The 21,778-nt window shown below is 45.7% G+C and overlaps 1 protein-coding gene across 1 annotated transcript in view; it reads right to left on the bottom strand.

Moving 5' to 3' along the window:
* The window catches only part of GAS2L1 (growth arrest specific 2 like 1), a 45,366-nt gene extending 24,327 nt beyond the window's left edge, over positions 1 to 21,039 (bottom strand). Inside the window, exons 1-5 of the mRNA XM_063913340.1 lie at positions 19,504 to 21,039; positions 18,522 to 19,172; positions 12,100 to 12,207; positions 7,743 to 7,839; positions 6,820 to 7,066 (exon numbers count right to left, since the gene is read on the bottom strand). Coding sequence (XP_063769410.1) covers positions 6,820 to 7,066; positions 7,743 to 7,839; positions 12,100 to 12,207; positions 18,522 to 19,142 — 1,073 coding nt within the window. The 5' untranslated portion in view covers positions 19,143 to 19,172; positions 19,504 to 21,039. The remainder of the gene's footprint in view (positions 1 to 6,819; positions 7,067 to 7,742; positions 7,840 to 12,099; positions 12,208 to 18,521; positions 19,173 to 19,503) is intronic.
* Positions 21,040 to 21,778: the final 739 nt, after the last annotated feature.

Below are 21,778 nucleotides of genomic sequence, written 5' to 3'. Positions count from 1 at the left end.
ATTTGAGGCCCATAGACAATCCTGCTTGCAGGAAATGTAAGAATCGACTCAATTGAAATTCTTCCGTTGGAGCCTTCTTGGCCTCACACCACGCAACATATTTTCTCCAAATGCGGTGATAATGTTGTGCGGTCACTTCTTTCCTGGCTTTAATTAAAGTAGGAATAACTTCCTCAGGAATGCCCTTCTCTTTTAGAATCCGGCGTTCAACCGCCATGCCGTCAAACGCAGCCGCGGTAAGTCTTGGAACATACAAGGTCCCTGCTGAAGCAGATCCCTTCTTAGAGGTAGAGGCCACGGATCCTCCGTGAGCATCTCTTGAAGTTCCGGATACCAAGTTCTTCTTGGCCAGTCCGGAGCTACCAGTATTGTTCTTACTCCTCTTTTCCGTATAATTCTCAGTACCTTTGGTATGAGAAGCAGAGGAGGGAACACATACACTGACTGGTACACCCACGGTGTTACCAGAGCGTCCACAGCTATTGCCTGAGGGTCTCTTGACCTGGCGCAATACCGGTCCAATTTTTTGTTGAGGCGAGACGCCATCATGTCCACCTTTGGTTTTTCCCAACGGTTCACAATCATGTGGAAAACTTCTGGATGAAGTCCCCACTCTCCCGGGTGAAGGTCGTGTCTGCTGAGGAAATCTGCTTCCCAGTTGTCCACTCCCGGGATGAACACTGCTGACAGTGCTACGACATGATTCTCCGCCCAGCGCAGAATCCTTGCAGCTTCTGCCATTGCACTCCTGCTTCTCGTGCCGCCTTGTCGGTTTACGTGGGCGACTGCCGTGATGTTGTCGGACTGGATCAACACCGGCTGACCCTGAAGCAGCGATTTTGCCAGGCTTAGAGCATTTTAGATCGCTCTTAGCTCCAGTATATTTATGTGAAGAGACGTCTCCAGGTTTGACCACACGCCCTGGAAGTTTCTTCCCTTTGTGACTGCTCCCCAACCTCGTAGGCTGGCATCCGTAGTCACCAGGACCCAGTCCTGTATGCCGAATCTGCGGCCCACTAACAGATGGGCAGTCTGCAACCACCACAGGAGAGACAACCTTGTTCTCGGTGACAGTGTTATCCGCTGATGCATGTGCAGATGCGATCCGGACCATTTGTCCAGCAGATCCCACTGAAATGTTCGTGCATGGAATCTGCCGAATGGAATCGCTTCGTACGAAGCCACCATCTTTCCCAGGACTCTTGTGCATTGATGTACTGACACAGTTCCTGGTTTTAGGAGGTTCTTGACAAGTTCGGATAACTCCCTTGCTTTCTCTTCCGGGAGAAATACCTTTTTCTGAACCGTGTCCAGAATCATGCCCAGGAACAGCAGATGTGTTGTCGGGGTCAATTGAGATTTTGGAAGATTTAGAATCCACCCGTGTTGCTGAAGCACTACTTGTGTTAACGCTACACCGACTTCCAGCTGTTCTCTGGACTTTGCCCTTATCAGGAGATCGTCCAAGTAAGGGATAATTAATACGCCTTTTCTTCGTAGAAGAACCATCATTTCGGTCATTACCTTGGTAAAGACCCGAGGGGCCGTGGACAACCCAAACGGCAGCGTTTGAAACTGATAATGACAGTCTTGTATCACGAACCTGAGATACCCTTGGTGTGAGGGGTAAATCGGGACATGTAGATAAGCATCTTTTATGTCCAAGGACACCATGAAGTCTCCTTCTTCCAGATTCGCTATCACTGCTCTGAGTGACTCCATCTTGAACTTGAATTTCTTTATGTACAGGTTCAAGGATTTCAGATTTAGAATAGGCCTTACCGAACCGTCCGGTTTCGGTACCACAAATAGTGTGGAATAATACCCCTTTCCCTGTTGTAGGAGGGGTACCTTGACTATCACCTGCTGAGAATACAGCTTGTGAATGGCTTCCAAAACCGACGTCCTTTCTGAGGGAGACGTTGGTAAAGCAGACTTTTGGAACCGGCGAGGGGGAGACCTTTCGAACTCCAGCATGTAACCCTGAGATACTATCTGCAGGACCCACGGGTCCACTTGTGAGTGAACCCATTGATTGCTGAAAATCTTGAGTCGACCCCCCACCGTTCCTGAGTCCGCTTGTAAAGCCCCAGCGTCATGCTGATGGCTTTGTAGAAGCCGGGGCGGGCTTCTGTTCCTGGGCAGGGGCTGCTTGCTGCCCTTTCTTACCCTTTCCTCTGCCTCGCGGCAGATAAGACTGTCCTTTTGGTCGCTTTTTATAGGAGCGAAAGGACTGCGGCTGAAAAGACGGTGTCTTTTTCTGTTGGGAGGGGGTCTGAGGTAAAAAAGTGGATTTGCCGGCAGTTGCCGTGGCCACCAGGTCCGAAAGACCGACCCCAAACAATTCCTCTCCTTTATATGGCAATACTTCCATATGCCTCTTGGAATCCGCATCACCTGACCACTGTCGCGTCCATAAACTTCTTCTGGCAGATATGGACATCGCGCTTACTCTTGATGCTAGAGTACAAACATCCCTCTGAGCATCTCGCATATAAAGGAAAGCATCCTTTAATTGCTCTAGAGTCAATAAAATACTGTCCCTATCCAGGGTATCAATATTTTCAGTCAGAGAATCCAACCACACTACCCCAGCACTGCACATCCAGGCTGAGGCTATTGCCGGTCGCAGTATAACACCAGTATGTGTGTATATACTCTTCAGTGTAGTTTCCAGCCTCCTATCTGCTGGATCCTTGAGGGCGGCCGTATCAGGAGACGGCAACGCCACTTGCTTTGATAAACGTGTGAGCGCCTTATCCACCCTAGGGGGTGTTTCCCAGCGGGCCCTAACCTCTGGTGGGAAAGGGTATAATGCCAATAACTTCTTGGAAATTAGCAGTTTTCTATCGGGGTTAACCCACGCTTCATCACACACGTCATTCAATTCCTCTGATTCTGGAAAAAATACAGGTAGTTTTTTCACCCCCCACATAATACCCCTTTTTGAGGTACCAGCAGTATCAGAGATCTGCAAAGCCTCCTTCATTGCCGTGATCATATAACGTGTGGCCCTATTGGAAAATACGTTTGTTTCTTCACCGTCGACACTAGATTCATCTGTGTCGGTACCCGTGTCGACTGACTGAGGTAAAGGACGTTTTACAGCCCCTGACGGTGTCTGAGACGCCTGAACCGGTACTAACTGGTTAGCCGGGCGTCTTATTTCGTCAACTGACTTTTGTAATGTGCTGACATTATCACGTAATTCCATAACTAAAGCCATCCATTCCGGTGTCGACTCCCTAGGGGGTGACATTACCATCATCGGCAATTGCTCTGCCTCCACACCAACATCGTCCTCATACATGTCGACACACACGTACCGACACACAGCAGCCACACAGGGAATGCTCTAATCGAAGACAGGACCCCCTAGCCCTTTGGGGAGACAGAGGGAGAGTTTGCCAGCACACACCAAAAGCGCTATAAATGTATATAAACAACCCTAGAAGGTGTTGTTTACTATATATGCGCTCTTAATATATAAATATCGCCAATTTATGCCCCCCTTCTCTTTGTTACCCTGTTTCTGTAGTGCAGTGCAGGGGAGAGACCTGGGAGCCTTCCTCACCAGCGGAGCTGAGCAGGAAAATGGCGCTGAGTGCTGAGGAGAATAAGCTCCGCCCCTTTTTCGGCGGGCTTTTCCCCGGTTTTTAAGAAACTGGCCTGGGTTAAAATACATACATATAGCCTTAATGGCTATATGTGATGTATTTATTTTGCCACTAAAGGTAATTATATTGCTGCCCAGGGCGCCCCCAGCAGCGCCCTGCACCCTCCGTGACTGAGTCAGTGAGCCGTGTGACAACAATGGCGCACAGCTGCCGTGCTGTGCGCTACCTTCAAGAAGACTGAGGAGTCTTCTGCCGCCTGCTTTCCGGACCTCCGTTCTGCCGTCTCTTCAGCGTCTGTAAGGGGGATCGGCGGCGCGGCTCCGGGACGAACCCCAGGCTGACCTGTGTTCCGACTCCCTCTGGAGCTAAGTGTCCAGTAGCCTAAGACTCCAATCCATCCTGCACGCAGGTGAGTTGGAAATCTCTCCCCTAAGTCCCTCGATGCAGTGATCCTGTTGCCAGCAGGAATCACTGAGATTGAAACCTAAAAAAAAACTTTTCTAAACAGCTCTTTAGGAGAGCCACCTAGATTGCACCCTCTCGGACGGGCACAAAAACCTAACTGAGGCTTGGAGGAGGGTCATAGGGGGAGGAGCCAGTACGCACCATGTGACCTAAAAGCTTTTTTAGATGTGCCCTGTCTCCTGCGGAGCCCGCTATTCCCCATGGTCCTGACGGAGTCCCAGCATCCACTAGGACGTTAGAGAAATGTGTAATACCTCTTTCATTGCCTCAATCATGCAACGAATGGCCCTAGTGGACATTAAATTTGACTCATCGTCGTCGACACTGGTATCAGTATCCGTGTCGACATTGGTGTCTGCCATCTGAGGTAATGGGCGTTTCAGAGCCCCTGATGGCCTTTGAATTGTCTGGGCAGGTACGAGCTGAGAAGCCGGCTGTCCCGCATTTGGCATGTCGTCAAATTTTTTATGTAAGGAGTCGACACTTGCACGTAATTCCTTCCATAAGTCCATCCACTCCGGTGTCTGCCCCGCAGGGGGTGACATCACATTTATAGGCATCTGCTCCGCCTCCACATAAGCCTCCTCATCAAACATGTCGACACAGCCGTACCGACACACCGCACACACACAGGGAATGCTCTTAAAAGGAGACAGGACCCCACAAAAGCCCTTTGGGGAGACAGAGAGAGAGTATGCCAGCACACACCAGAGCGCTATATAATGCAGGGACTAACTGAATTATGTCCCCCTATAGCTGCTATAAGTTATACTGCGCCTAAATTTAGTGCCCCCCCCCCCCCTCTTTTTTACCCCTTTCTGTAGTGTAGACTGCAGGGGAGAGTCAGGGAGCTTCCTTCCAACGGAACTGTGAGGGAGAAATGGCGCCAGTGTGCTGAGGGATATGGCTCCGCCCCTTTTTCGGCTGACTTTTTCCCCGCTTTTTTTATGGATTCTGGCAGGGGTAATTACCACATATATAGCCTCTGGGGCTATATACTGTGGTTATTTTGCCAGCCAAGGTGTTTTTATTGCTGCTCAGGGCGCCCCCCCCCCCCCCAGCGCCCTGCACCCTCAGTGACCGGAGTGTGAAGTGTGTATGAGGAGCAATGGCGCACAGCTGCAGTGCTGTGCGCTACCTTGGTGAAGACTGAAGTCTTCTGCCGCTGATTTTCCGGACCATCTTCATGCTTCTGGCTCTGTAAGGGGGACGGCGGCGCGGCTCTGGGAACGAACACCAAGGACGGGTCCTGCGGTCGATCCCTCTGGAGCTAATGGTGTCCAGTAGCCTAAGAAGCCCAAGCTAGCTGCAAGCAGGTAGGTTCGCTTCTTCTCCCCTTAGTCCCTCGTTGCAGTGAGCCTGTTGCCAGCAGGTCTCACTGTAAAATAAAAAACCTAACATATACTTTCTTTCTAGGAGCTCAGGAGAGCCCCTAGTGTGCATCCAGCTCAGCCGGGCACAGAAATCTAACTGAGGTCTGGAGGAGGGGCATAGAGGGAGGAGCCAGTGCACACCAGATAGTACCAAATCTTTCTTATAGAGTGCCCAGTCTCCTGCGGAGCCCGTCTATTCCCCATGGTCCTTACGGAGTCCCCAGCATCCACTAGGATGTCAGAGAAACCGCCGATTATGTGCTCACTATATCCCCCTGGTACCATACAATTGGTGATTCAGTGGGTCCTGTGGAGGAGCAGCCTCCACATGCAGCCTGTATCAGTAGGAAATGGCGCCGTTTAGCCTCTGGTCCTGCTCTCCTAGAAGCCCCGCCCCCATAATGGCACGCGATCCCTGCATTTTATTTATACTGGCTTTCTCCTTTAAAAGTGTAAAATGAGAGCACGCAATCCCCGTTCACCATATTGCCAATCTGGGTTGTTAGTGGGCCCCGCTGCCTGTAGCCGGGTGATCACCGTCCCTTCATGCCACCAATTTGCACCGGGGACTCGCTTACCGGGTCCCCGGACTGCACTGCGTCTGTCTTCGGCATCTGTTAAGTGGTGGCGGCATGCTGCCGGCGTGGACTCACACTTTGGGACATCACCTCAGGAGCTCAGTGTCCTGTCAGCTGGGATTACGAACCATTAACTCTTAGGAAGTTGGTTCGGTCCCCCCCTTAAGTCCCACGATGCAGGCAGACTGGTTGCCAACCAGTGCTGTCTGAAAATAACAAACTAACAGAAATTTCTGAAGAAAACTCTCTGGAGAGCAACAGAATGCACCCGGCTCCTTGGGCACATTTTCTAAAACGGAGTCTGCTAGGAGGGGCATAGAGAGGAGGAGCCAGTACACACTATTGATTTCTTAAAGTGCCAGGCTCCAGTGGACCCAATCCATACCCCATGTTAATATACTATTCCCCGGTATCCACAAGGATGTTAGAGAAAGTAAATTTTTCCAGCAGTAACCTGACAGACCAGTGCTTAATCTGGTTCTCCGATAGTAACTTGCACTGGGATCCCGAGCGCCAGTCACACGACCGGATCCCCCTTGCTGAGTATGCTATCTATATATTTATACATCAGCAAATAATTATTTTAATTATTTAATTTAATTAAATTGTTGATGTTAAAGACAAATTTAACAAATAATTTCATCCATATTACTCTATCTTCAACTGGTTTGAAGTTGTAAATGTAGTGGGTGAAACTGGTCACAGCTTATATATAAGTCATAGATGTATGGATTCATTCAGAAGTGATCATCTTAATGTTCAGGCAGCAAATGAAACAGTTCATACCTGAATGAGTTAATGTTATGCACCCCTGGACGTTCCTTCTGTGATACTGGGGCCTTGGTAGGCTTATTCAGGGAAGATGCTGCAGTCGGATTGGATCGTTGTGGAGCGTTAGGCTCAGGGCTCCGAGTGCTTCTGGGAAATCCTTCAGAATATCGTCCCCCAGAGGGGCTTAATGTGCGGGATGGTGTAAAGTTAGATCCACGCTGTGGGGAAAATGTTATGGAACGTGATGTCTGTGCACGATGGGCTGTAGAGAAGAAATGACAACTAATGAACATTGATGAAGTAGAACATTTATACAGATGTTATACTGCTGGCACAATGAGTGATCTGTGAGCAATGTATCCACAAATGGGTGACATCAGATTGTTGATGCATGTCTAGACTGGCAGAATGGGCATCTGTCCTGCAAGCTCAAATGAGGACATCACAGACCATGTTAATGGGCAGAAGGTGACTTTTTTTCCCCAAGAGTGACAAACCAAGAGTTCATGCTGTTCATACAGATGTAATGAAAACAAATGGAGCATGAAAGAAGATAAAAATAGGGAACATTCATCTCTATGAATAATGCTGGTTCCGCAAAAACTGACTAGAAAGAGAACACAAGACAGAACCATAGACTTTTCTTGTATTGTTTAATCTCCATTTATATGGCTATATTCTCTAGGATGCCCGTGTCTCTCAGCCTTCAGCTATGTCTTTATTTGCCTGAATGTAATTTGGATAAACTTTGGATTCCTATGTAGTAACATTATAAAATGAATAAGATGAATATGTGTACCTTACATAATAATTTAGTGCAAAGTGAGTAAAGAATCAGATGCTAGGATTGTTACCAATATTTGAAAAATGAAAGTGAACATCTGCTAGGTTGCTATGGGTTACAACAAATTATAATATTATGTTACAGTAATACTCACAAACAAAATTACACCTGCAGGGATCATGCTTGTCCAGATAATGTTCTAGAGTATCCCAGCCTCCTCCAACACGCACCATAACATGATTCCTTAGAACCTGCAGCAGAAGGGGGATAACATAAGGCCTACTGAAAAGTGCACGACATGCGCTAAATGTAGTCAGGTGCTTCAAATCAAAGCAAATACATGTACAGTACATAAAATGACAAGTAGCGGGCAAACATGAAGCAGAAGTAAAAGTCTGATGAGCAATCTCTTTGAGCAATGATGTTTAACACAATAGTGAGCGTTGATGTGCATACCTCAACTGTACACGTTAATATGTTGGCAGACGTGTATGTGACCAAACACTGCTAGGCCTGTCTAACTTTGCAGAGTCAAATCACACATTACTAATGGAAGATATCGGAGAATGGAGGTAACTTAACATCGCTACTCAATTATTTAAACTAACTCAGGTTACAAGTTTACTCAATCACCAGTTCTCTTGTCAGGATTCAATGGAGAGAGATGGAGTTTGTGAAACGGTTATTTATAGAGGTCTTGTTGTGAGCGCTTTTGTGCTTAAAGGGATCCAGTCACATGGTCGACAGCACATTCATAGGGCCAGATTCAATTCATATCACACCAGTAACCTCTCGTTTAAAGTGACGGGAGATTAAGGGGCGATATTCAAATGTACCCTGTTATCGCGCTCATTACAGTCTGGTTTAGGCGCGCCAAGCGCCTAAACCTGACTAAAGTAATGGGCGCAATCGTGATGAGACCCGTTTGGGCGCCCAAACGGGTCTCTTTACACACATTTCAACTCGCTACCTCCGGGGGTAGTGAGCTGAAATTAATTTGTTGCGCCAGTCGGTAGTAACATTAGAATACCGCCGGCGGGCGGGATGGGGAGACCGACATTTAAATCTGGCCCATAATGACCACACCACGATTTCCTCACAAGTGAAATGTCGACAATCTTAGAATGCTGATCGTTGGCGTTAGGCATTAGGGATAGCAACATAACACTTCCCGTAATGCCGCACTTCAGACACCTGTGCCGTAACTGCTCCTCACATTACTTCCGGGACCCAGAAAAAGCTGCTGGGAGAAGGTAAGGTATATCCATGCTTGAGTCCATACTGTTAAATCAAACTGACTGAGGTACTAAATAAGACAACTGTGCTCAAGCAGGGATATCCTTAAAACCTGGACTGTAATCATGTCAACATGCTGCATGTCAACAGTTCAACCATGTTGACTTGTGATGCATGTCAACATAAGTGTCGACCAAACATACCGCACCGTGCTTAAGACCCAGCAATATATTACTCTGCACACAACTGGCCTGTTTATAGCATGAACCATGACCCAAATACAATGTTTCTACTTTTCACAAGTATGATATGACAAATATTGTATTCTGAATCAGTAAACATGGTATACTGCTTCCAAAGGAGAAGACTGTAGGCTTTATTTGAAGAGTCCAGGTCCTGTGATATTATATTCCTGCCTTATTACATAGAATATATTGTATATTATGTCAGTAAGTGTGACCCTGTTCACTCACCTGGTAGGGAGCAGTACATTCATCAGGGTCTTTGTGTGTTCTGCTCTTCTCACACTGCACAGCATGAGAATGCTGAGGTATAAAAGAAGGTGGCCCGGGAGCAAGCGTCCTACTCTGTCAGCCTGATTCTATAGCCGAATAAAACATTGGAACTGCACAATGCTTGATAACCTACTGAGACATCTGGGGAAAGCTGTTGGTGTACTGGGACAAGCAGTGAATAGAGTGAATACGTGGAACACTGTAGAGAAGTTGCCCATAGCAAGCCAGCAGATTCTACCTATCATTTTATAGAATGTACTTGCTACTTTAAAGTTGATTGGTTGCTATGGGCATCTTCTCCACTTCCCTCTTTTCACTGCTTTATACGCTAGGCGGGATGTAATTGAGTCCCAGTTCGCTAGATGTGTGGGATGCAAGCCGAACGCAGATGTTTTTTTAAAAGTGCAATCATTTACTCTGACTCTATTACAACCCGGTCACTTCTCCCCGTTATGGATAGCCACATTGACTGAGGTCATGTTTTTGCCTTGAGCTCAATCTTTAAATAGTGCGCAATAATGCATAGTCATCTACATAATAACACCTCCATTGTTACCTGTTAAAGTAGCCAATCACCATGAATTCATTTCTGTAATCCAATAGTACATCAAAAAAGAAAAAGAAAATCTTGTCACTGTGAATGGTAGGTAATGAGAGTGGATAAAGGACACAGATCTTGCAGAGAGCGAAGAGGTGAAGCTGGGAAATATTTGACACAAGATAAGAGGAGATCTATGCTGCTGTAATTTGGTTGACAGCTTTTTATCTATGGAAGAGGACAAAATCAGCTGTGTAGGGGCACTTCTGGTGAAATAGGTGATTTCACAAGAGTGCCCCTTCACATAGCTGCTGTTGTCCTCTTCCATAGATGTACACCCTATTGGCTCCTGCGCGTCACCTACCACCGTATATAGAACTCAGATTACCATTAGTATTGATACTTAAACAATATGGCAGTTTATCCAATTTACCCACAAGTCAATTGCCCAGTGCAGGAATCCTCCCCTCCTCTCTCTTTGTTGACAGCCTTTTGTGTAAACAGAAATATTTTATTGTGTGGTATACCAGTTGGACATTCATAATGTCTGCACAAGAACGTCAACATTGTGAATGTCAGCAGAGTCTGAGAGTTGACAAATAACATGTCAATATCCACTATGTTGACAAGTATTTATTTAGTATTTATTACCAGTTATTTATATAGCACACACATATTCCACAGCGCTTTACATAAAATATTTGCCCATTCACATCAGTCCCTGCTCCAGTGAAGCTTACAATCTATGGGGGTAATTCTGAGCTGATCGCTCCAGGAACTTTTTTAGCAGTTGGGCAAAACCATGTGCACTGCAGGGGAGGCAGATATAACATGTGCAGAGAGAGATAGATTTGGGTGTGGTGAGTTCAATCTGCAATCTAAATTGCAGTGTAAAAATAAAGCAGCCAGTATTTACCCTGCACAGAAACAAAATAACCCACCCAAATCTAACTCTCTCTGCAAATGTTATATCTGCCCCCCCTGCAGTGCACATGGTTTTGCCAAACTGCTAAAAAATTTCCTGCTGCGATCAACTTGGAATTACCCCCTATATTTCCTACTATATGTACACGCACACACATTCACACTAGGGTTAATTTTTTTTTATGTTGGGAGCCAATTAACCTACCAGTATATTTTTGGATTGTGGGAGGAAACCGGATTACACGGAGAAACCCACACAAATATGGGAGAATATACAAACTCCACACAGTTGGGGACGTTGTGGGAATCGAACCCATGATTTCAGTGCTGTGAGGCAATTACATAATACTGACATAAGTTTGCCTGCTTATATACCTTTGAGGAATGCACATCAGCAGAAAGTATGACAGATACTTCCTAATGCAACATGACTGCTCCAAACCTGAAGTGGTATCCGTTCAGATGGTCAACCATGTTATGGTCGACAGTCATTAGGTCGACCACTATTGGTCGACATTGACATGGTCGACATGGACACATGGTCGACACATGAAAATGGTTGACACATGAAAAGGTCAACATGAGTTTTTTTATTTTATTTTTCTTTTGGGGAACTTTTCCATACTTTACGATCCACGTGGACTACGATTGGAACGGTAATCTGTGCCGAGCGAAGCGGTAGCGGAGCGAAGGCACCATGCCCGTAGCAGGGCGAGCGAAGCGAGCCTTGCGAGGGGACACGGTGCACTAATTGGGGTTCCCAGTCACTTTACGCAAAAAACGACACCAAAAAAAGTTAAAAAACTCATGCCGACCTTTTCATGTGTCGACCATTTCATGTGTCGACCATGTGTCTATGTCGACCATGTCAATGTCGACCAATAGTGGTCGACCATTCATACCGGAACAACCTGAAGTACCACTTCCATGCACTGTATGTACTGTACTGTATATAACAGGATATTGGGCCTTATTTAAGAATGTGAGTTCTGGGGTAACTTCTTCTGTACTATAGTGGTTGTTAGTGACATAGAAGCTCAAACATTCAAATTTACTTCTATTTCTGTACAGTCACTTATATATCAAGTTTTTTGGTGCTACTTTTTTTGTTGTAAGTGGGTGTGGCTAAACTTACCATATTTGTTTTTTTATTTAAAAGAAAGATCATCAAACAAACTCTGATCAATTTCTAAACATCACTTTCTCATTCTGTTACATTGGAGCATTGATATAAGAGTACAAATGCAGTCTGTTAGTGAAGTGCACATAAGGGGCACAAGAGAAAACCTCACACTTACCCGCACAAAGATAAGCGTGTTACTGTCCCCAACCTGATATTTTCCCTCAGACACTTTTATCATTGGAAACTGAGATGGACAGCGACAGCAACCTAGTATCTCACGCACCTGTAGGGAGGAAAGAATTGTCAGGAGACGCTCCTAGACATAATACCACATGGCAATTGGAGAGGGAATTGCAGTAATATAATCACTGCGCTAATATTTATCCAAAAATAAAACAATGAATTTACAAATAGCACTTTTGTGAGGCTAGTGTTAGCAAATCCAAATTTACCATCATTTTGACATTACTTATTCAGCGCCAATCTAAACCGTTTTGAAAGCAACGTTCAGCATGCATGATGTCTTTAAGAAGTAAAGCAACCAACAAAGTTTATAATCTGACTGCACCTCTGATCTTGGCCCAAGATTTTCACACTTTCCTCCACAAAGTCTATGTTCATCAGTGTCACCAGCACCATTCTAGACACCCAACTCCAGGCAACGAAAAAATGGATGTTGGCACAAAAGCCAACACATTTGGCATGTTGCCATGTTAAAAGTCGCTGGCTTGAAAACACAGCAGCCATCAACATTATACAGAATTATTTTTCACTGACCATGACAGTCTTGTTCTGTTATACATCTAGCATTTGGCTAATCCATGCTGATCATATTTGGGTGCTAGGAGCAGTGTCTGCCATACACAACCACTAATTCCTAAGGCTACGGCCACACATACCAGCCAAGCGGGTCCTGCTGAACGGGACTAACTTGGCCGCTATGTGTGGCCGTAGCCTAACTGTTAGAAAGGACAGTTAGGTTTTCAGTCAATGCTTGTGATAAACTAGAAAAACAGTCCATCAAATGCAATCCATTCATTTTACAAAACTTGCTGTGCTCCACAACAGAAAGATCTGGTATAAAGGAACATACTGCTTTAACATTACTTGTAAAAATATCCTACAAATGTCCTCATATTGCGTTAAGCAAGGACACTCCCAGGCCCAAGGCAGATTATTGTTTTAGATCATCTGCTGGTTAAACCAATTAGTTCTGCTAGTGTTAGTTTGGATTTAATGAGATGAAGCAATTCCTCTGATGAACAAAATAACACATAAGGAGGATACGTCATTATCTAAAGCGCATATACAAAGAACATGGGACCACTCAGTAATAGATTATGCATCAGTATTTGCATGTTAGATTTCTTTTCAGAGTATAAGGACACTTGAGATCAGCAATACATTTTCCAGAGGAAACATCATCTCCAGCATTGCCGTAGAGATATACAAACATGTAGGGAAAATCTGCAGACTGAATCCACATGTAAGAGGTGTGGACAGGAAACACTGGTCATTAGATCACTTCCTTTAAGAGACAGCATTGTGGCTGTGTGTAAAACCCTCTATACCAGGCCTGGCCAACCTGTAGCTCTCCAGCTGTTGTGAACCACAAAAAGAAAAAAAATGAAGCGCCTGTGTCTGTAATTGACCAATTAAAGAAATTAAGTATCCATCAAAACTCACGCTCGCTTCACTCAAGGGGCTGTATATACCCCTAGATAATGCAATCGTTAAACCAAAAGAGAAGAGGAGCGCTCATGTGTTCATAATAGATACCCAATGAATTTATACGGAGCCGGTAAATAATTCAAAATAATTTATTCAATAAAAATTATACCAATTGTATTTAACAAATGACAATTTAAATTTAACCTAATAATAAATAATAACGTGCTGGCCAGCAGTTTAAAAATTATAACAAATACTGTTAAAACATCCCTGATAGGGAATCAGTGCACTGAGAAAAAAAGTATCAACCAGTAGTAACTTTGTATCAATCAGTGAAAATAACTGTTCCTTACATAAGGGATCAATGCACTAAAAGAAACTGTCCTGTTGAGACATCAGCGTGTGTTATAGGCCCTACACACTGGCCGATTTTCTGGAAGATATGAACGAGTTTTTAAACTGCTGGCCAGCACGTTATTATTTATTATTAGGTTAAATTTAAATTGTCATTTGTTAAATACAATTGGTATAATTTTTATTGAATAAATTATTTTTAATTATTTACCGGCTCCGTATATATTCGTTGGGTATCTATTATGAACACTCCAGCTGTTGTGAAACTACAAGTCCCAGCACACCCTCCTACGGATCAGCTGGTTAAGCAAGTTGGAGAGCCAAAGGTTGGCCAGGCCTGCTCTATAGGTACACTTTGCCAGAAAGTGTACCTATAAATGTAAACTTACAATTCATCATAATTATAGAGTTCATGGACCAATCAGTGAAATCTAGGAGCCAAAATGTGTTGCCTTCATTGTCAGGAAAGCACATGACTCCTAAAACTCAGAAACCTGCAGTAACTGTTTTCTTTAAAAACAAAAACAAACAACCCTTTAATTTCCAAAATCAGAGGAACAGAACAGTCTGAGGGTGTTACACGTGCATGTACAGTGGTCATGGTAAAATCACAAACGGGATGTAGTCGGAATCCCGGCGGTCAGAATATTGACGCCGGGATCTTGACCGCGCCGCCACAGCTATTCCCACTCCTGGGTGTCCACGACACCCATGAAGTGGGAATAGGACCTGTGGCGAGCGCAGCAAGCCCGCAAGGGGCTTCGTTGTGCTTGCCCCCTTGCCAGCAGTCTGGTGGTCGGGATCCCAGCTTCGGAATTCTGACCGCCGGGGTCCCGTACCCAACCCACACATCAACTCAAGGGAAATAGTAAAAAATTAAATTGACTGTTGAAAAGGTGAGGACTGGGGGGGGGGGGGGGGGGGGGATTTAGGGAGGGGGGTGAGTCCCCTTATCGGCCCAACACATTAGGCGATTTCACTGAAAGATATGAACGAGATATCGTTCAGTGTGTAGGCACCAACGATGAATGATGCGCGGCCCCGCGCTCGTTCACCGTTGCTGCCGTGTCGCTTATACATGCCGGGTCGCTTATACATGCAGGCCAATATGTACAATCTCATCCATATAAGCATGCATTGCTGTGTGTGCCAGGTGACGGGGGGAGTGAAGAAACTTCACTCTCCCAGTCACTCCCTTTCCCGGCCGTCAGGTCTCCTGTCGGCCATATCGCAACTCTGCGGCATATCGCCTAATGTGTAGGGCCCATCATACTATAACTCAGTTTCCCAAACTCTGCCTTTACAGTTCAGATTTTAAGGATATCCAGGCTTGAGCACAGGTCACTTAATTAGTACCTCCGTCAATTTTATTTATCAGCCTGGACTGAAGCATGGATATCCTTAGACCCTGGACTGTACTGGCAGACTTTGGGAAACTATGCACTAACATACAGCTAAATGCAGTCATTTTAATTTTGGGTGCTTTGACTGCTTGGCTTCTGGGAGTTGTCCAGCACTAATGGAGACTTGTTAAACAGCAGGCTTGCAATGTACTTTGGCAAACCATAAGATCTGTATAATAATGCTCCTAAAGTAAAGAGCTTCCAGGACACAGTGACCTGTTGTGACAGTCTTCTGGATTAATGTCAATTGCAACATAATGACATATATGCACCCAAAGCTTCATAAGACTGTAACTAGAAGAGATTTATCACAGCGAAAAGCAGTGATTTAAAAAAAAAAAAAATTAAAGAGAGAAACTATGGCTTTATTGTTGCATTTTACCAACATATTCTTAGCGGGTTTTTTTGTTTGTTTTGTTTTTTTTGCTACTCTGGTCTAGAGCAGTAAGGGTTAACTTTCCCCCTTTGTCTGGCCAATTTCTGAGCATGCAGCTAGCTTTCTTGGTTATGCTTAGTGAGGCTGAAAGCCATATTTGAGCCCCCTCCCCCCCACAAATAAGAAAAGGAAATATATTTCAATCTATTTCTATTTTTGCCAAATGACGCTATTGATTGAAATGTAAACTAAACCTAAATCGCTTGCTTCATCACAGTGAAGATAATAAATGTTTTCCCACAAAAAACACATTCAATGTTTTCCAAACTTGTATATAACTTATATATTCGTTCATTCACTCTCATGCAGTAATATTCCCATTCCACCACGTATCCAAGGTGCGCTACTGGACTGAGATTTGGTGACTGCGGTGATCATTGGAGTCCTCTGACCTCATTGACGTGTTTTTCTGTCCCCATTCCCCAACAATTATTTTTCAGTCAAAGTCACTTAGGGGCCAATTCATTAAGCACTGCTGCTAAAACTCGCTGCTGCTGCAGTAATAGATACCAACACTGGAGCAATTCAACATTGTTCCAGTACGAATACAACTAATACATATCACGGCTACTTTCGTAGCAGTGAAACTTAACACTGCCAAGTCTGACTCGGTAGTGCAAGTGATGATCCGTGAACTGGGGTTCACGCACATGAATGAAACTCCCAATGGCACGCAGAGGGAGCCACATAGGTACGGAGAGATACAAAAAGATCCCTTATTCGCAACCTGGATCTCTTTCCTATATGAAGGAGTGGAGGTCTGGGAACGAACTATGGCATAGGTTCCCACTGTCAAGCTCTGAAAATTTAGTGTTTTCAGAGCTTGATTCATTTCAGTCGCCATACTATTGTGTGGAGATTTCAGACCAGAACGGGACTGAAAGGTAAGCAGGATATATCTGTGAAATCTCCATGGCCCCAATACTTAATTTCTACAAAATTAGGTGACAATTAACATTTTCAGCTACTTTTGTATAAACTAGGGGATAATAGACCCCCCTCTAGACATTTCTTCCCATTCTGGTTCTTAATCTGAACCTCTAGAGCAGTGGTTCCCAAACTCTGTTCTCAAGGTACCGTAACGGTCCAGGTTTTAAGGAGAACCATGCTTGGGCACAGCTAACCTAATTAGGACCTCAAACTATTTGATTTTTAACATCTGTTCTCAGCCATGGATATCCTTACAACCTGGACCGTTACGATGCCTTAAGGCATACCTCCCAACATGACCCTCTCCAGGAGGGACAAAATGCTCTGCTTCTGGACTTTTCTCTTAATTTATGATTGCCGCCACCTGTGCTGAACAGGTTAATGGATAAGAAAGGCGTTTCACCAGTGGTGATGGCAAGCATACATTAAGAGAAAAGTCCAGAAGTAGAGCATTTTGTCCCTCCTGCAGAGGGTCATGTTGGGAGGTATGACCACTGCATGTGTGTGTGTATATATATATTTATTATTTATATATACGTTTCTGAATGTGGTAATTGGTTCATATGTATTGATTACAAGAATCTTAACATCTCACTCTTAGCTGACTGACATCAGACCTCACAGTACAGTAGCTAAGAATCAAGAAAATATAATAATGGAAACAGATCTATTTTTCTATTATAGAAAAATAAATGAAAAGTTTGTGTGGTATAAACGTAAAATTGAATAGTAATCACATTGGTGGTAATTTACAGAAGCCCTGTTGCATATGTGTCTTCACAATTGCATAACCACATCTGTATTTTAATAGATGCATATTAAGATTTGTACAATCGTAAATATACCACATAGATATGTTCTATGCCATGTGTGGGCTCAGAACTCGTGCTATAAGCAACGTGTTTGAAGATATATGTAACCAAAAATACGGTGTATAAAATGACATAACTAAAGTTATGTATACAAACGTATTGTTTGCCACTTGCAGGCAAATGCCTCTGCACAGCCTTTCAAGCGTGTGAATGTGTAGCTGAAAATTACGTTGCATAAGTGTACTTCTATCCAACGCTAAACATCCCTCCCTGATAGCCCCCTGCAACTTACTCCCTTGAATTCACGATTTCTTAAAAAGCCAAAATGCCACAGTGGATAGCTCAGGGTACACTTCCATGGGTGTGGTATGCTAGGTAGATGGTTGACAGTGTCTAGGTAGACCACTATTGGTCGACAGAAAGTAGGTCGACAGGGACTCTAAGTCGACATGAGAAAAGGTCGACATTAGGTTGTTGGGGTTTTTTTACATTTTTTGGTGTTTTCTCCGTACAGTGACCGGGAACCCCAATTAGTGCACCGTGGCCCCTCGCATGGCTCGTCATGCTTCGGGCAAGGTGCCTCGCTCTGCTACCACTGCGCTTGGCACAGATTACCTTTCCCAATTGTAGTCCACGTGAATCGTAAAGTAAGAAATAGTTCAAAAAGTGAAAAACTCATGTCAACCTAGAACATGTTGACCTAGAGTCCCAGTTGTCCTAGAAACCATGTCGACCAATAGTGGTCGACCTAAAAACCGGATCCCCACTTCCATATGGCCTGTTACAATATGCTCATGTATATATAAAAAAAAAAGGGATTGGACATGTAACAGACAAATCTGACAATCATGGATAAAGGCGACCTTCACTCAAGAGCCAAAATTCTACTCAATACAATTACTGTTTACTTTCCAATTATATTAATGCTACAGGCATTGGTGGTGGCATTAGAGCATGAGGAAAATCAACAGTACACCCTATATAAGCTCACCAACTCATCCAGGTTCTTAAGATCACACAGGGTGCGTGGCCGAACAGGCATTTGGACTCGTGGGTACCCTCTTTGTTCTGTGTTCATCCTGCCCTGGCTAAGCTCCTCTTCTATTTCCTCCTCCATCTGGATAAGTGTTGGCGCTGGCATGCCAAAACGTGCCCCTCGCCGGGCTACCTCAAGCAAACATAGAACAAAACTCTTCTCCCCCTTCTTAAGGACCAGGTCATTAGTTTCAAACATCAACACCTCTGGTATGCCAAGTTCCTTCCGACACCAGCCAATAAAGTTGGATACATTATCCCTGGCCATAAAGGAGCCTGGAACAGCCCCTTTCACCTGGAATGTCACATCCTTCTGAGGTAGCCTCATACCAGCAGCAGCATCTGGATATTGTATTCTAAAGTCTCGCGCCAAGCGGTTGAGATTGTTAGCATGTTGACATAGAGTGTAACCAGTCTCCAAAGTCTCCAGAAAGTTGCCAGCCTCCATGTCCAGGTCATACAGCATATTGAGCCAGTCTGTAAGATCCTCCTTCATGGCCTCCAGATACTCTTCGCTGGAGCGGAAGGGTCTGATGCTTTTGGAAGCGGATGACTGGATGTGGCTCTGGTCCGCCATCTCTCCTCATTCCCTTCTCGGTGACCAGGCCTACAGACAACAAAACACGTTCTTAGTACCACCTGCATATGCCAAGCTGTATAATGATAAATGCAGTGGCTTCCACGAGTCAGGCTAGCAAGGGTGACACCCAACACACATGCCATTATATAGAATGTTATGCATGGACCAGATTTATTTTTTTTTAATATATGAGCGCCAAGTTCCCTGGCAATAGCATGGCAGGCGTCTTAAACACTGTCATACCAACAGGCCAAACAATGGCTCATAGGGCAATCAGGAGGAATAATTGCACAGAATGCTGATTACATACATACTACCAGTGAAAGGAACATAACATTTCAGACTGGCGGGTTCTTACCTAAAATACAAGTATGAGGTCACTTTTCCAGCAGAAACTTTTCATCCCTTGCGCGGCAGCAGCAGCGCTACTGTCACCCCCTGAGGGGGGTCTCCCCCCGGTCAACGCACAGCAGCGCTCTCCTCATGCTCCCTCCGGGCTCTGCCAGTGCCACTTCATCACCTCCAGCTTCCAGAAGCGGGTGGGGGGGGGCGGCTGTCACTGGCTCCCCCTCCCCATGTATGTCTGTGTGACCCGGGGGGACTGGGGTCCTCCTTCTACAAGGGAGGCAGCGAGGCAACCTCTGCCGTGCGGACAGTCTCCGAGGCTCTGCAGTCCGGGCAGTGACAGACTCGGCACTGGGAGAGGGCGGCGCTGGGGAAGAGACTGCAAGAGACAGAGCCTCGCCCTTTGCACAAGGTTAATCAGGCGGCAGTCTGTCTAATCCCCCTGCCAGCAGCACTCTCGCCGCGTCTCAGTCTCCCGAGTGAGGGGGTGACGGTCTCTGCTGTGCTCAGTCCCCCCGCAGCAGCATCCCGGCCGTCACATCGCGTTACTCTAGCTTCCCCACAAGGACCGGTGATCTCACACGTCGCAGGACCAGGAGGTCTCTGTGCCCCGCACCCTCCCCGCCTCGGCAGCCGTGCTGGGATCTCTGGGAGGGACAGGCGGCGGCACCTAGCACATAAAGCGGCTCATCATTACAACTTCCTGCCGCCCCGGGGTGCCCATTCATCGCTGAGCCCGGGGGAGAGGCGGGGGTGGGATCCGCATGGATAAGGGCATGATCGGGAGCAGGGCGGGATCTAGGAGGGTATCCGAGAGTCCCGTACACCGGAGCAAGCAACCCTGGCTCTATCCCACGGCATCACTACACACACCGGCCGGGAAGGCTGCGGGTACACGCTCACATCTACTGCAGAGGACAGGCGCCGCTATGGGTGTGAGCCGGCCCGCAGCGCTACATGCACCGGCCCCTGTGATCAGGCACATGTATGACTCACACAGGTTCTGTGGCTGATTAAAACCAGGTCATATGCAGCCTCAGCCTGCCACAGAACCTGTGTAATTCATATGTGTCCCTGATTAAAGGCATATTCTTGCAATCCTGGTGTTATAATGCCGGCATCACCCGGCGAGCGCCCGCTGTGCGCCCATCATCATGCCCTTCTCACCCCTCTGCCTGATCCTGCTGCTGCTGTCAGTGTAAGGAGCAGGAACACCCCACTCCGGCCGCTGTGTGTATACATGTGACCGGCTGTCAGACACACGTGGCGCCGCACTCTGGCATCTCTGCAGGACGAGCTGTCACGGTGAGTGGGGTAAGGGGGAGACCCCGCTCACTACATACAGTATACATCTACACATATTACACTCCCCGACCTGTGGCTTTAAGGATGAGCTCAGCAGCAGCATGAGGCGGAGGAGGGCGCGGCCCCCCGGCTGTGTCACACTCCAGACTGTTTGGCCTCCATCCCAAGTTTCAATTCTTTAACGTCTTGGCCAGTGCAGGAAGTGTCCTGTAACCCTCCCCCTGCCGGGCGCAGCGCCCACACCCCGGGCGAGATGCGTCATCGCTTGAAGTGGGATAAAATGGAGATAGATGAAGCACCAGCACTTGTCATTTTTCAAACCCAGTCTGGGACATGACAGATATGAGCTGATTGGCTGGTACTTTATCTCTCTCCACGTGATGACTCATCTAGAGCCTCCTAGCATCAGCTCCGGCATACAGATGCTTTTACGGGCTCCGGCATTATGTAATGAAAGAGAATACAGTGCATCTTACATATACACGTGGCTTTTCTGGTCTCTTTTGTTTTGAAATGACACATCATTTTATTCTTTTTAAATAACAGGGATACACAGTAATAACAAATCCTCCCACACGTCTATGGAATAGAAACAAAATATATTCAAAGGTGCAACTAGTTCATACCATGATGACACTGGAAGCCACTGACACACATATTAGTTTATTTGGTAAGATTTGCACAGCTATGACTGCTCTGTATATCTAGCTAGCTATCTTCATAGAAAACATTTTCTTGATCCACAGTATAAAAATAAGCTGGATCTATATTAAATACACACAAAAGGTCAGATTCATACTAAATACACAATACCATTAAGTACCAGTAACTGCAAAATATTTCCACTGTACTGTACCATAGGGATGCAGTCAAGATCCCGCCGGACAGAATCCCGGCGGTCGGAATACTGACACCACAATCCCGACATATTCTCCCTCTGTGGGTGACCACGGCACCCACAGAGGGAGAATAAATTAGTGCAT

This window comes from Pseudophryne corroboree, chromosome 1 (genome assembly GCF_028390025.1).
Source record: "Pseudophryne corroboree isolate aPseCor3 chromosome 1, aPseCor3.hap2, whole genome shotgun sequence".
NCBI classification, from domain to species: domain Eukaryota; kingdom Metazoa; phylum Chordata; class Amphibia; order Anura; family Myobatrachidae; genus Pseudophryne; species Pseudophryne corroboree.
Note: the sequence above shows the minus strand (reverse complement) of the source record. Positions and strands in the feature narration are given on the sequence as shown.